This window comes from Trichomycterus rosablanca, chromosome 18, assembly GCF_030014385.1.
Source record: "Trichomycterus rosablanca isolate fTriRos1 chromosome 18, fTriRos1.hap1, whole genome shotgun sequence".
Lineage (NCBI taxonomy): Eukaryota > Metazoa > Chordata > Actinopteri > Siluriformes > Trichomycteridae > Trichomycterus > Trichomycterus rosablanca.
The window spans coordinates 26965549-26979674 of record NC_086005.1 but is presented as its reverse complement, the minus strand read 5'-3'; the positions used below and the strand labels follow the sequence as shown (position 1 = coordinate 26979674).

The following is a 14126-nucleotide window of genomic DNA, read 5'->3' as shown; positions in this document are numbered from 1 at the left end:
TGTGTAAATTGTAGCTTATCATGACCAGGGGGGCGGCACGGTGGCTAAGTGGGTAGCACTGTCGCCTCACAGCAAGAAGGTCCTGGGTTCGATCCCGAGGTGGGGCTGTCCGGGTTCTTTCTGTGTGGAGTTTGCATGTTCTCCCCGTGTCTGCGTGGGTTTCCTCCGGGAGCTCCGGTTTCCTCCCACAGTCCAAAGACGTGCAGGCGAGGTGAACTGAAGATACAAAATTGTCCATGACTGTCCATGACTGTGTTTGACATTAAACTTGTACTAATGTACCTTGTGTGATGAGTAACTACCGTTTCTGTCATGAATGTAACCAAAGTGTGAAACATGACGTTAAAATCCTAATAAACAAATATAAATGAATGTAATATTGGAGTTGGAAGGTTTTACTGGGTACATTTTACCCTTTTTTCTTTTGATACCAATAAGCCATCATTGGTTTTGTGTGTTCACAATCAGGATTTCAATCAGCTATGTGTAAAATAGTGTGTTAATTGTAGTGCATCATGACTAGGGTCGCAGTGAAACACTCGGAATTTCTGCCACACATTTCCCTCACTTTGGGGAATTTATAACCATTCCACCTATTGTCATGTTTTTTAAGGAAAACCAGACTAAACAGGAGGGATTGCTTTACTGACAGTAAACGTAGGCATTATTACAACAATAAAATCTGACACTATTGCTATCCTAAGCATAACAACATACGCTGCTTTTCGCGGGCTGTATCCGAAATCACACTCTACTTACTAAATAGTGCACTATTTAGGGAGACTCCTTTTGTAAATCCTGCCTAAAACCAAATGATAGAATATTAAGCACATTTAAGAAGTTCTTAGTTTATCTTGATAATGTCAGAGTCGAAAGGATGAAGGGTGCAGATACATTTTAAGCATTTTAAATATTTAGGGAATAGGGAGTGAGGTTTATTTTGGACACTTGACCGCAGTACAGCTTTTGTTATTTGTGTAGGACCTTACAGAGATGCTGGAAATGTGCCTGTGTAAAACGATACTTCAGCCTCAGTTATAATAAACAAAATTTCATATAAATACTTCATATTAATATGCATTTTATTACGATTTTGTGTCGCCAAAAAGTGAACACAAAATGTTCTTCTTTTATCAGGGTTTTTTAATGTATTACTGCTTTTCTGTGGGCTGTTGTATGGGCCGCTCGGCTCTGTTGAAAAAGATCAAACATTAAACATGGCGGACTGTAGGGAGCGAATCTAGCAAAGGTTTGTGTTTGTTTTGTTTATATTCGCCAACGCAGATCAGTCAAGTAGTCAAGTGGTACCTTACACAATGTTGTGGTTTATGTCACAGTGTAATATTAGAAGGAGATTTCTGTATTGGTTGGTTAACGTTGTTTTATAGCTGGAAGAAAAAAGCCGCTCGCTGGTTAGGTTTGAAAGACATGGGCTGTGTCCTAAATCGCGTATTACATTACTAAATAGTATGTCTAATTGATTCCCTATTAGTTACTCTTTTGTACTACGTAGTGAGTCTTAATTGTGGAATTGGAACGCAGCCATTGCGTTGTCAAACTATCCCAACACTGGGTAAACAAGGGCATCGATGCCACAGCATCCGTGCCATCAGTATCACTTAAATTATTATTTATTTTTAATATTTTAGTCCGTTTGGTGACAGCAGGGCATTCACAGTTACAAATTCTGCTGTTTTTATTTTAGATTACTTGTAATAGAGAAGTGTGTTAGCTAATAACAGACCGACCCGCCTCTACCTACTGAAGCGATTCGATTCGGTGTCGACTCCTCAAAGAACCGAGTCTTCGAGTCGATTCCACTTACAATTACTGATTGTCGCCCATCTGTGCTTAGTATTTAAAAATCCCAACAACACTGCAGCACCTGCTACACTCCTACTATTGGAACACACACTACCTCATAATTATTCAGTGGGACTCAGTGGGTGTCACAGCAAGAAGGTCCTGGGTTCGATCTCCAGGTGGGGCGGTCCGGGTCCTTTCTGTGTGGAGTTTGCGTGGGTTTCCTCCGGGAGCTCCGGTTTCCTCCCACAGTCCATGACTGTGTTTGACATTAAACTTGTGAACTGATGAATCTTGTGTAATGAGTAACTACCGTTCCTGTCATGAGTGTAACCAAAGTGTAAAACATGACGTTAAAATCCTAATAAATAAATAAACCACGTCTTTATAATAATATAAATAATGTGTGGTCAACAGGGGTCCCTTTTATATAGATAGATAGGCTACAATGGGTGACAACTTGTACCAAAAAACAGATGGGCTACAATCAGTACTTGTATAACCTGTAAAAAGTGTATATATAGGGCAGTTGTAGCCTAGTGGTTAAGGTACTGAACTAGTGATCAAAAGGTTGCTGGTTCAAGGCTCACCATTGATAGGTTGTCACTGTTGGACCCTTAAGCAAGACCCTTAACCCTCAATTGCTTAGACTGTGTACTGTCACAGTACTGTACGTCGCTTTGGATCAAAGCGTCTGCTAAATGCCGAAAATGTAAAATAAAACTGTAATAACCTCAAACTACGCATATCAGAGATAGTGGTTGCTTAGTGGTTAAGGTACTGGACGTGTAATCGAAAGGTCACTGATTCAAGCCCCACCAGGTTTAAGATTCTGACAGTTTTATACATATATATTTTTATCGTTTACATGTCCACCAGTCTCATTTTGCTCGTTCTGTTTTCAGAAGGAAGGAAACATTTGATCATTATTGCCCGTACGTGAAGTGGATGATTCAGCAGGAGAAGCCCCAGCTGGCAGGCACCATGCCGGTGGTGTGGCCAACACTTCTCGATCTCAGCCGAGATGAATGTAAACGGATCCTGCGCAAGCTGGGTGAGATGCTCTTGTTTTTGATGAGTTTGTTTTTGTGTGGCACATGACTTAATAACTCAGGCTGTGAAGCTTAGCTTAGATCAGATCGGTTGTTAAAACCAGGAATGCCGTTAACATCTTTGTCCTAACTGTTGTGTGCATTTGTGCGCAGAGTTGGAGGCGTACGCCGGAGTGATCACTGCGCTCCGTGCACAGGGAGATCTCACCAAGGACAAGAAGGATCTGCTCGGGGAGCTCACCAAGGTCTTAAGGTAGATAATCTAGTTTATTTGCTAGGAAAGGTGAGCACTTCTTATCACCTGTCAGGGTTTGGTTCCCATGCAGAACCATACTGCAGTTACGCTAAGCTCCATGTGACCTTTACACCCCCCTCAGCTGTTACTTTTCTCTTTAATAGTTCTTTAGTAGTTTAGCCGTTTTTATTGTTGTGGTATTTAATCTCAACATAATTCTAAAACTGTATTTATACAATATAAGCTAATATAAGTAATATTTGTAATTAATTCTTATATTTGTTCAGCATCTCAACCGAGCGTCATCGGGCAGAGGTGCGGCGAGCAGTGAACGATGAGCGCCTCACAACCATCGCGTACCAGTAAGACTTACGTACTACATGCATCCCACAGCGACTTCAACTACGTATTTACTGCATTTACACTTTTTATTTGTTTATCATCGCTTTTATTGTTTTTAATAGCATGTCCGGGCCGAACAGCTCCTCCGAGTGGTCCATCGAGGGCAGGAGACTGGTCCCTCTGATGCCCAGACTGGTGCCTCAGACGGCTTTTACTGTGACGGCCAATGCGGTCGCCAGTGCCACGGCACACCAGAACTCGTCACTGCTTCTGCCTTCAGAGACGGGCAACAAAGAAGGTAAATGGCTTAAATATACAGCTGTGTAAAGCACATTTTTCAGCTAGCCCACGACTGCAGGGATCAGGGTTCGAACCCCCAGCTGTTCTTGGGTTTATTAATTGTCTCTTTTTTTGCAGTGGTGGTTTGTTATTCGTACACCAGCACAACAGCCACGCCTCCCAGTGTATCCACTCCCAGTTGCAGCACCGCAACTGCTGTCAAGTCACCCCGACCTGTAAGCCCGGCTTCCAATGTGGTGGTGCTACCCAGCGGGAGTACGGTCTACGTGAAGAGTAAGTCTGCATCACACACACAGTTACACAGATATACACTGATCAGTCATAACATTAAAACCACCTCCTTGTTTCTACACTCACTGTCCATTTGATCAGCTCCACTTACCATATAGAAGCACTTTGTAGTTCTACAATTACTGACTGTAGTCCATCTGTTTCTCTGCATGCTTTTTAACCTGCTTTCATGCTGTTCTTCAATGGTCAGGACCCCCACAGGACCACCACAGAGCAGGTATTATTTAGGTGGTGGATCATTCTCAGCACTGCAGTGATACTGACATGGTGGTGGTGTGTTAGTGTGTGTTGTGCTGGTATGAGTGGATCAGACACAGCAGCACTGCTGGAGTTTTTAAATACCGTGTCCACTCACTGTCCACTCTATTAGACACTCCTACCTGGTTGTTCCACCTTGTAGATGTAAAGTCAGAGACGATCGCTCATCTATTGATGCTGTTTGAGTCGGTCGTCTTCTAGACCTTCATCAGTGGTCACAGGACGCTGCCCACGGGGCGCTGATGGCTGGATATATTTTTGGTCGGTGGACTATTCTCAACCCAGCAGTGACAGTGAGGTGTTTAAAAACTCCATCAGCGCTGCTGTGTCTGATCCACTCATACCAGCACAACACACACTAACACACCACCACCATGTCAGTGTCACTGCAGTGCTGAGAATGATCCACCACCTAAATAATACCTGCTCTGTGGTGGTCCTGTGGGGGTCCTGACCATTAAAGAACAGCATGAAAGGGGGCTAACAAAGCCTGCAGAGAAACAGTCAGTAATCGTAGAACTACAAAGTGCTTCTATATGGTAAGTGGAGCTGATTAAATGGACAGTGAGTGTAGAAACAAAGAGGTGGCTTTAATGTTATGGCTGATCGGTGTATATTCAGCTTCCTACCTATTCAAAAGTGATACGTCACCTAATGGCCCTTTAATTCTGACTCTCGATTCCTTCCTCAGGCGTGAGCTGCTCGGACGAGGACGAAAAGCCCCGCAAGCGCCGGCGGACCAACTCCTCCGGCTCCTCCCCCGTGCTGCTGAAGGAGGTCCCTAAGGTGATCCTGCCCTCCACAAAGAGCATTGCGGTGCCGGTAAGCGGCAGCCCCAAGATGACCAACCTGATGCAGAGCATCGCCAACTCTCTGCCGCCACACATGTCTCCGGTGAAAATCACCTTCACCAAGCCCAGCACACAGGCCACAAACGCCACCACCCAGAAGGTCAGTCCGTAATCATCACACTCCTCTCGTTTGGACCTTGTTTGCTTTTCAGCTTAAAAAGGAATGACCGTATGTGTATGTCATTTCACGAACGATTTCTTCTCCTCTCAGGTCATCATTGTTACGACGTCCGCGGGCTCCAGCTTCGTACCGAACATCCTCTCCAAGTCGCACAATTACGCGGCTGTGTCCAAGCTCGTGTCCAGCTCAGGAGTGACCTCGTCCACTCAGAAGCAGACCATGGTGATTTCAGCGGCTAACACCTCTGCCACCAGTTCTGGCTCTGTCGCTGTGACAACCGTGGTGTCCTCCACCCCGACGGTAGTCATGTCAACCGTATCGCAAAGTAAGTAAAAGTGTGTGTGTGTGTGTGTGTGTGAGCTAGTGTTTTATTACTGGGCGACACAGTGGCTCGTAGCAAGAAGGTCCTGGGTTCGATCCTTTCTGTGTGGAGTTGGCATGTTCTCCACGTGTCTGCGTGGGTTTCTTTAGAAAATTATTAACACTAGTGCATTAGTGTGTGTGTGTTAATTTATATATATAGATATAGATATATAAGGTGAAGTATATGTATGTGTCATTAATTATGCCTGCAATCCATTACGTGTGTTGTTTAGCCGGGTCGTCAGCAGCAGTGAAAGTCGCCTCTGCCAGACTTCCCTCGCCCAAGACTCTGGTGGGCTCTCCGTCTCAGATCCTCCAGTTCCCCAAACACCAACTCCAACAGCAGCAGCAATCCATGTCCCCTAAGAGTCTGTCTGGCTCTTCTGTTTCGTCCACACTTCAGACGTCTTTCGCTGGCTCGGGGCCCAAACCCACCATACAGATCAAACAGGAATCAGGTCAGAACCCAAATCAACCCTGCACAGAGCCTTGAATACCAGTATGTGTACATGTGTGTACATAATGTGTACCTGTGTGTGTAGGTGTGAAGATCATTACACAGCAGATGCAGCCCAGTAAGATCTTACCGAAGCCCTCGACTGCGGCCATGACGAGTAGCAGCTCCGCTCCCATCATGGTGGTGAGCAGCAATGGAGCCATCATGACCACAAAACTGGTCTCCACCCCTACAGGTACACTGACTGCACCGATCGTTTTCACACTCGTTCTAAGCTTGAGGTTGGGATTTATTAATGCAGACTTTATCGTTTTTAACATCATGTCTTGTGCAGACATGCTTTTTTTATTGTTGTTGTTAATTTGATCAACACATTGTGGATTTGCTTAATATCAGCATTAATCAACGGTTCAGATGAAGTTTTTCAGTCAAAGCTCTGGATTTGCATAGAAAAATATAAAGAATAATTGATTGTTTTTAGTTATGTTATATGCTTTGCTCCATATGTTAAAAAAAAATAGCATTTTGAGTATTCAGTAAGCATTGTCTTCTATCTTTTTAGGCATAATACCAATACAGTATGATTATAATACTCTGACAATGAGCATTGCCCTAATATTAAGCAGGAAAACAGTAACTTAGACTCATAAATATTATATTTTTTTGCTCAGTTAACAAAACACTGCTGCATATTGTTCATTAGCAATGATTACATTTGTTCATTGCAGCTATTAATCTAAAGAACCTATTTGAGATTATATAGAAATAACGGAGTTTGGAATATTTGCAGTGTCATTATAAATGACCGCTGTGGGCTTTTCCCCTTTTGAAGTCCCCTGTGTAGGCTTTCTGTCGTCAGAATGAACCGCACCAATAGTAATGGGCTTTCCGTTCATTTGATTCTATTCAAATTCTAAATTCTACCTACACGACCTTTATTAAAGCATCAGGCATGACAAAATACCTCTAATTTAAATGTGTTTGACTGGTTTTGATTACATCACTTTGGCTGTCCTGTCTTTACCCAGATACCCATTCTTTATCCGTTTGGGCTGCAATTGAACAATTTGCACAGCATTTGAGTAGAAGGTAAAACTTGCATGTGATGTATGTGTGCAGGAACCCCGGCTACCTACACCCGGCCTTCTGTGGCCCCCTCTATCGGAGCGCGAATGGCAACGGCGCCAGCTGGGACCACATATGTCAAAACCACCAGCGGCAGCATTATAACAGTGGTGCCCAAGTCTTTGGCCTCACTGGGTGGGAAGATCATCAGCTCCAGCATGGTGTCTGGTAATATTTAGACATGCAAACGTAAAGGAATTGACAGAAAAATTAAAGTGAAGCTGTGATATCATGTCTATGTTTTGTTTTTAAATGGCAGGTACCACCACAAAGATCACCACTATACCCATGACCTCCAAGCCTAATGTCATTGTGGTGCAGAAAACCACTGGGAAAGGAACCACCATCCAGGGTTTACCCGGGAAGAACGTCGTCACCACGCTCCTAAATGCTGGGGTGAGATTGTAATCCTCACTTTCAAACTTTTTACTATTTACTCCCATAAATACAATTAAAGATGAATATTAAGGTCAATTAAAAGATGATATGTGTCTCAGGGGGAGAAGGCTCTGCAGGCTGTGGGGACGAAGCCGGCTATCATCACGGCACCTCGGCCCATAACCAAGATGATCGTAACTCAGCCGAAAAATCTGGTATCGGCCATGCAGCCATCCACCACTACCAAGCTCATCCCCACTAAGATCGTCTACGGCCAACAGGGCAAGACTCAGGTCCGACACGGAGACCTTTCCTCATTTCTTCACGTACTTATATAACATATATAGTTTTAGCACCTGACATCATCTACCGGAATGTCTTGCTGCTCAGGTGCTGATAAAGCCGAAGCCCATGGCGTTTCAGACGGCTGTGGTGAACGAACAGACGAGGCAGCTGGTCAGCGAGACGCTGCAGCAGGTGACCCGTGGCCCTGAGGCTGGTGTGGTACCAGGCTCCAGCCAGGAGGGGGCGCACAAGAATGCGTCTCCGGCTTACGTGGACAGCGGCGCAGCATCCTCAGACAGCTCTCATGGTACAATCCTATTATTTTTCTGTAAACCTTATGCTTTATCCTGGTCAGGGTCACAGTGGGCCCGCTCATGTTTTCCACGTTTCTCTAGACACCCAGTCGGTGGTCCATGTTATCAGCTCGAGGGCTCAGGACTGGACAGAGCAGGAGGTGTCAGTGGAAGCAAGTCCCACCATCATTTACCAGGACATAAGTAAAGAGGCTCAGTCTGCCACGTCCACCATTAAAGCCCTGCTAGAGCTGCAGCAGACCACAGGTGTGTGTGTGTGTGTGTGTGTGTGTCTTTTGTGTTCCATGTTTTTGTGAGCTCATAATCAGCTCCTGTTTTCCTCTCTTGTGTATCAGCGAAGGAAAAGGTCGAGGCCAAACCCCGGGCGCACACGATCGATCTGAGTCAAATGGCAGTGCCCATGCAGATGCCCGCTGAGAGGAGACAGTCACCCGAGCCCTCGGGCCAGGCCGCAGGCGAGCCCGACACCCCAGCGAACGCCACCGCTGTCGGTACTGTTAACCTTTCTGATGCGCTCGTATGGAATTTTTCTAAACAGTACAAAAATAGATAGACTCGTGGAGCATGATTTAGGCTCTCTTTTACACTCCTGTTAATATTTACTGCAAGACACTTTTTATATTACATACTACACTTCTTATTCTATTTATTTAATTACATAGTGTCCTACAATAATACCTGTGTACTTTAATACCTGTGTAATTTAATACCTGTGTACTTTAATACTTTTGCTTTAGTGTATCTTGAGCTGCTGTAATAACTGACTTTCCCTATGGGGTTAATAAAGTTATCTATCTATCTATCTATCTATCTATCTATCTATCTATCTATCTATCTATCTATCTATCTATCTATCTGTCTGTATGTCTATCTATCTGTCTGTCTGTCTGACTATCTATCCATCTGTGTATCTGTCTGTCTGTCTATCTGTCTGTCTATCTATCTGTCTGCCTGTGTGTCTATCTATCTATCTATCTATCTATCTATCTATCTATCTATCTATCTATCTATCTAAACAATCAGCAAGTCATTCAATTCCCTTTTGTGACAATGTGTGTTTTGATATATTTATAGGCAGTAGATTTTGTGTATAAAACATGCTGAATTAATGATCTCTGAATGTGTTCAGGTAAAGCCGGGAAGGCTACAGGAGGAGGTGAGGTGACCGTGTCCAGCAGTCAGTCACCAGGTCTGTCCTCTACGGTGAAAATCTCCAGCTCTGCTTTCTCCACCAGCACCAGCACACTCAGCACTCAGGTACCCCGCTGCGTACGATACTCTGACTAAAAGGTCTGTAAAATGCGATTGTCCGAAACGGTGAGGTTTTTTTTCCAAGGGGGTGTGAAAATATACGAAATCACAGCACTGAGGTCCACAAAAGTGCTAAACATGCACACGTGATCAACAGTAAAATGGACAACATAAATAGATATGTATATATGTAATGTAAATTTAGTGTACAGGGCAGGTGTAGCCTAGCGGTTAAGGTACTGGACTAGTAACCGAAAGGTCGCTGGTTCAAGCCCCACCACTGCCAGGTTGCCACTGTTGGTTCCTTGAGCAAGACCCTTAACCCTCAATTGCTCAGACTGTATACTCTCACAGTAAGTCGCTTTGGGGATAAATTTTATTTACCTTGTGATGTGGAGGAGGTTTTTTTTTGTTGTGATCATATAGTGGGGACTCAAAGAGTCTGAAGCACTACAGGTGCCAAAAAAGAACGAGAACAAAGCGAGCCTCCTGACAAACCAAAGCCTCACACTCATGTAAACACAGAGACGTGCACCGGTACACTGACAATTACTGAACTACTGGTCATGTTATGCTTCTCGTGGTAATTTTAAACAAATGGACCGGACATTCGGCTTTCCAGATTTTGTCCGTTAAATCCGAAATCCGTTAAATAGAGGTCCGTTAAAATCTAGGTTCCTCTGGGTGTATTAAAACCCACCCAAAACTGGATGAGATTCAATTACAAGATTATGTAAGTCAGCTTGTTCTAGCAAAACTGACTGCTACTATTTTGTGTTTTTGTGCTTATTATGAATGGTGTGTGTGTTGCAGGCGGGCACTGGCAAGCCGCCTGAGGTGCAAACAGTAGTGGAAGAGGGCGATTTAGAGGGCGATACATTAGACCCTCAAACTGGATTGTTCTACAGATCCGTAAATCTTCCTACCCCGTCTGCTCCTCCTCCACCTCCTCCGCTACAGCAGCACCGCGTTCCCTCTCACATCACCGGCAAACCAGTCGTGCCTCCCACCATCACACCCGCCAAAACTACCCCCAAAACCACCCCCATGCAGACCGAAGTTTCCAAAAGCAGCCCCACCGTCAGGCCCTCTGTTCCAGCGTTAACCCCAAGAATAGAGAAGCCCTCCGGATCTCCCTCCTCCTCCGTTTCTACCCCTTCTGGATCGGGAGTTCAACACAGTCCCGCAGCTAAACCTGCGCACACTCCGCAGCTGCCCCGACTGCATCAGGCGCCGAGCTCGCACAAAAGGCCCAACATACACACGCAGCTCTCTCAGCCGCCGCCACTGCAGGCTCACCACCCCGTCGGCTCGGACAAAGCAGCCAGCAGCAGCAGCCAGGTTACAGCAAACACACATACACACTAGTTTTAGAGTGGAAATTAACTCTCTCCACAACAGAAATATTCCGCTAGCACACCAGCGCTGAGATTCTACACTCGAATCTCGGCTTTGCTACCGGTCGGCTGTGCGCCTTCTAACGGGCACAATTAGTGGGAAAAGAGCAGACTAATAAATTGGGTGGGTTGTTTAAACGCTGGGCAAGGACCCTGGTTAGCCTGTACAGAAGTGGAGGATCCTTATGTGTGAATCCACCGAGGTATGGTTGAATAAGAAGGGCACAAGGGACTGCGCACATGCCAGAGGGGGCGTGGGGCAGGCGAATATACCCTCCTCAAACGCAGCCGGGATCCCCAGCAGCAGAAGACTAATATTGTCTATGCTAAATGGGGAGAAAAAAGCAGAAAATGCATCAATTTGTAGAAAATAAAGAATCAAGCCACTGGGGGTTCACGTATCAGTGCACTCTCAGTGCTGGTCCCAAGCCGGGATAAAGAGAAGGGTTTCATCAGGTGTAAAAATCGTGCCAAATTAAACATACGGACCATTTAAGGCCCGAATTAACAACGGCCGCCTCTAGTACTGTTGACCAGCGTACCAGCAGGTGGATTTGTTTTATTTGTACGTAAGAAGGGGCAACTTGGCAATTTCGTCTTTACATTCTATCGTCAATAAAAACAAACTATAAATATAAATATTTATCTCAATTACACCATCTACTGTCTCCTCAAATTCACGTGGATGTGTGTGACAAGTCCTATAATACTGTATTAAATCATATGGTAGTAACAGTATCATAACTATAGAGTAATACGAGTGTCTTGACGATACTTTTTTCCAGGTGCAACAGCCGATCATCACGCAGGGCGCGGCCGTCACCAAAATTACGTTCGGCTCCCCTCCCGTGTCGAGCAGCAGCAGCAGCAGCAGCGAGGCGGCCGTGAAGCTGCAGGCCGAGTCGAGCTCCGAGAAGCCCGGCGCCTCCGATACCCTGAAGATCTCCATGATGGAGGCCGAGGTCGAGCCGGGTGCCGAGGCCGTGGTGGTGGGTTCGTCCAGCGACCGCGGCACCTTCAGCAAGGCGGCTTCCACGTCGCCGCTCATCAGCAGCACCAAACGCGTTTTCGGGCGCGTCTCCAAAAGCAAAGACGTGGATGTTATACAGGTAAACGGTCTTGAGGTCTGCTAGATTAGAAAATAGACCGGGTCAGATTAATTGGGAGAAAGGCAGGAAACACTCAGGACAGGTTGCCAGTCCCTCTCAGGGAGATCGAATTTGTCTTTTTTTAATAATGTCCTGGGTTTGATCCCCAGGTGGAGCAGTCCAGGTCCTTTCAGTGTGGAATTTGCATGTTCTTCCCTGTGTCCATGTGGGTTTCCTCTAGGAGCTCCGGTTTCCTCCCACAGTCCAAAGACATGCAAGTGAGGTGAATTGGAGATACAAAATTGTCCATGTCTGTGTTTAACATTAAAGACTTGAACTGATCAATCTTGAATGTAACCAGAGTGTAAAACATGACGTTAAAATCCTAATAAATAAATAAAATAAATATGATATATGGGTATCATAGTCTTATGATTTAATGGAAAGCCTTCATAGACGAGTGCGCGCTGTTAATCTGGCGCATTGGGAGGAACATGTTTATATAAGCATCAATTACTTTGGACTGGTATTACTATGTATGTAGGTAATGGTGGCAGGTTTAGTCTTAGGCCAGATCATTTCTGTAAAAGTCCCTGCATTCAATATGAATCTCTGACCTGTAGGTGATCCCACAGTACTCCATTATGCCTGACTCGAGCCAGTCGAACGTGGTGGTGGAGCCCAGCGGCTTTCTGGAGATCACCGACTACACCAGCCAGCGCCTGGACGACGAGGCCACCATGGAACAGGAAGTGGACAGCAGCAACGACGAGGGCACGGCGCCCAGTCCCATGGAGACCTGCGCTGACCAGTCTCAGTAAACTGATGCGCCAGGAACACTGCAGTAGGAGAATGTGGTTTGACTGGTGGCGTGGCTGGAATTTTTCCTGAAAAGAACTTCCTGAAGAGCATTGTACAGTAAAACGTAACTGTTCTGAAGTTCTCCGCACATTTCACATGATAGCTTTTAATTACAGATCAGTATTGTACGATGAAGTGAAACAATATTTGTGTTTTTTTTTAAGTTGCCGTCCTGTTGTAATATAACAGGACTTTCCGAGGAGTGCAGGCGTGTATTTATCTGCTCACATTCAAACCTGTGATGGACCTTATAGGCGATGATGTGGAATAAGAGCACGAGCTCTTGATTCGGAAGAAGTTGAGGTCAAGTTTTATCTTTGGTTAACCCATAACGCCACGCTGTTCCGTCAGGATGTAAATGAAGTTACCATGACACGCTGGTAGTTATAGAATTGTACATTCTCATCCTCAGTGCTGAATTTCTCTGTTTCGTTGTCGTATCTGAAGCTCTTCTGCTGGTGTAGTTACAGGATTTGATATCTGATCATGTATAGTTCATTATTTTATATTATATCTAAACTTTAATACAAGATTTTCATCCGAATCTGTGATGGTGTTTTTGTCAGAGTCGAATTGCATCATGTGATGCTGAAGAATTAAAAAAAAAAAACATGTTTCACTTCATGTTGTAGTACGAGACCTTGATATAATAATGTAAATAAATAAATATTGTAAGTGTAGGTACTTAACAGCACTTCAGTTCAGCTCTTGTTACTTAAAATGTTGCACCTGGTAAAGGGAGAGCGCCCACCGATATGTGACCACTGTGATACACAAATAACCACTGAACATTTATTAACAAAGTGCACAAAATATAACATAGAACGTCAAAGACTTGCATTTTTTACAAAACCAAAGCAGAGATTCTGATCAATTTTTTGAAAAATACAAGACTGATAATACACATCTAGAACTATAAACAGAAAGGACACTAGACAAAAGAACATGAATAAATAACCTGTATATAATCTAGGTGCCTATCTTGCCATGAGAATGACCAATGTGTAAACATGGCGTTAAACAACAAACAAACAAACTAACAAACTTAAAATGTTCGATTTTACATGTTTCTGTGCTAGTTTCATTCAAACCTGGGCTAAATAGGCTGTCAAAATGTTTTTCTTTTCAGATGTTTTCATGTTTTTTTATTCACCAAAGAATAATACATTTTTATGATTATAAAAAAGCTAATATTAGTAATCAAAATGGAACAATTTTAAACCATAAACACTGATACAGCGCTGTGGATAAAAATTCACCCTTGCATTTCTTCCACTGTAGTTTTGCATGCTGTTTTTAAACCAGCATTTCCTTACTTTTATCACTCGCATGGAAAAAGGTCTTGGTTTTTAAA

The 14126-nt window shown here is 44.3% G+C and overlaps 1 protein-coding gene across 1 annotated transcript; it reads left to right on the top strand.

Annotated features, from left to right (window-relative positions):
* Positions 1 to 1212: 1212 nt before the first annotated feature.
* On the top strand, positions 1213 to 13404 carry emsy (EMSY transcriptional repressor, BRCA2 interacting). Its single transcript, XM_063014372.1, has 20 exons — positions 1213 to 1249; positions 2709 to 2857; positions 3009 to 3108; positions 3378 to 3452; positions 3555 to 3730; positions 3850 to 4005; positions 4973 to 5232; positions 5344 to 5578; positions 5850 to 6074; positions 6159 to 6308; positions 7193 to 7366; positions 7458 to 7594; positions 7696 to 7869; positions 7967 to 8168; positions 8257 to 8421; positions 8511 to 8666; positions 9305 to 9432; positions 10240 to 10767; positions 11609 to 11932; positions 12535 to 13404. The coding sequence occupies exons 2-20, from the start codon at positions 2752 to 2754 to the stop codon at positions 12730 to 12732; spliced, it is 3669 nt and encodes a 1222-aa protein (XP_062870442.1). The 5' UTR covers positions 1213 to 1249; positions 2709 to 2751; the 3' UTR covers positions 12733 to 13404.
* Positions 13405 to 14126: the final 722 nt, after the last annotated feature.

What these genes read in the sequence shown, in the direction of transcription:
- emsy (XM_063014372.1), top strand. Translation starts at nt 2,752, where the DNA reads ATGATTCAGCAGGAGAAGCCCCAGCTGGCAGGCACCATGCCGGTGGTG. An exon ending in ACTGGTCTCCACCCCTACAG is followed by an intron (nt 6,309 to 7,192) that starts GTACACTGACTG and finishes GTATGTGTGCAG; the next exon opens with GAACCCCGGCTACCTACACC. An exon ending in GCCAACAGGGCAAGACTCAG is followed by an intron (nt 7,870 to 7,966) that starts GTCCGACACGGA and finishes CTTGCTGCTCAG; the next exon opens with GTGCTGATAAAGCCGAAGCC.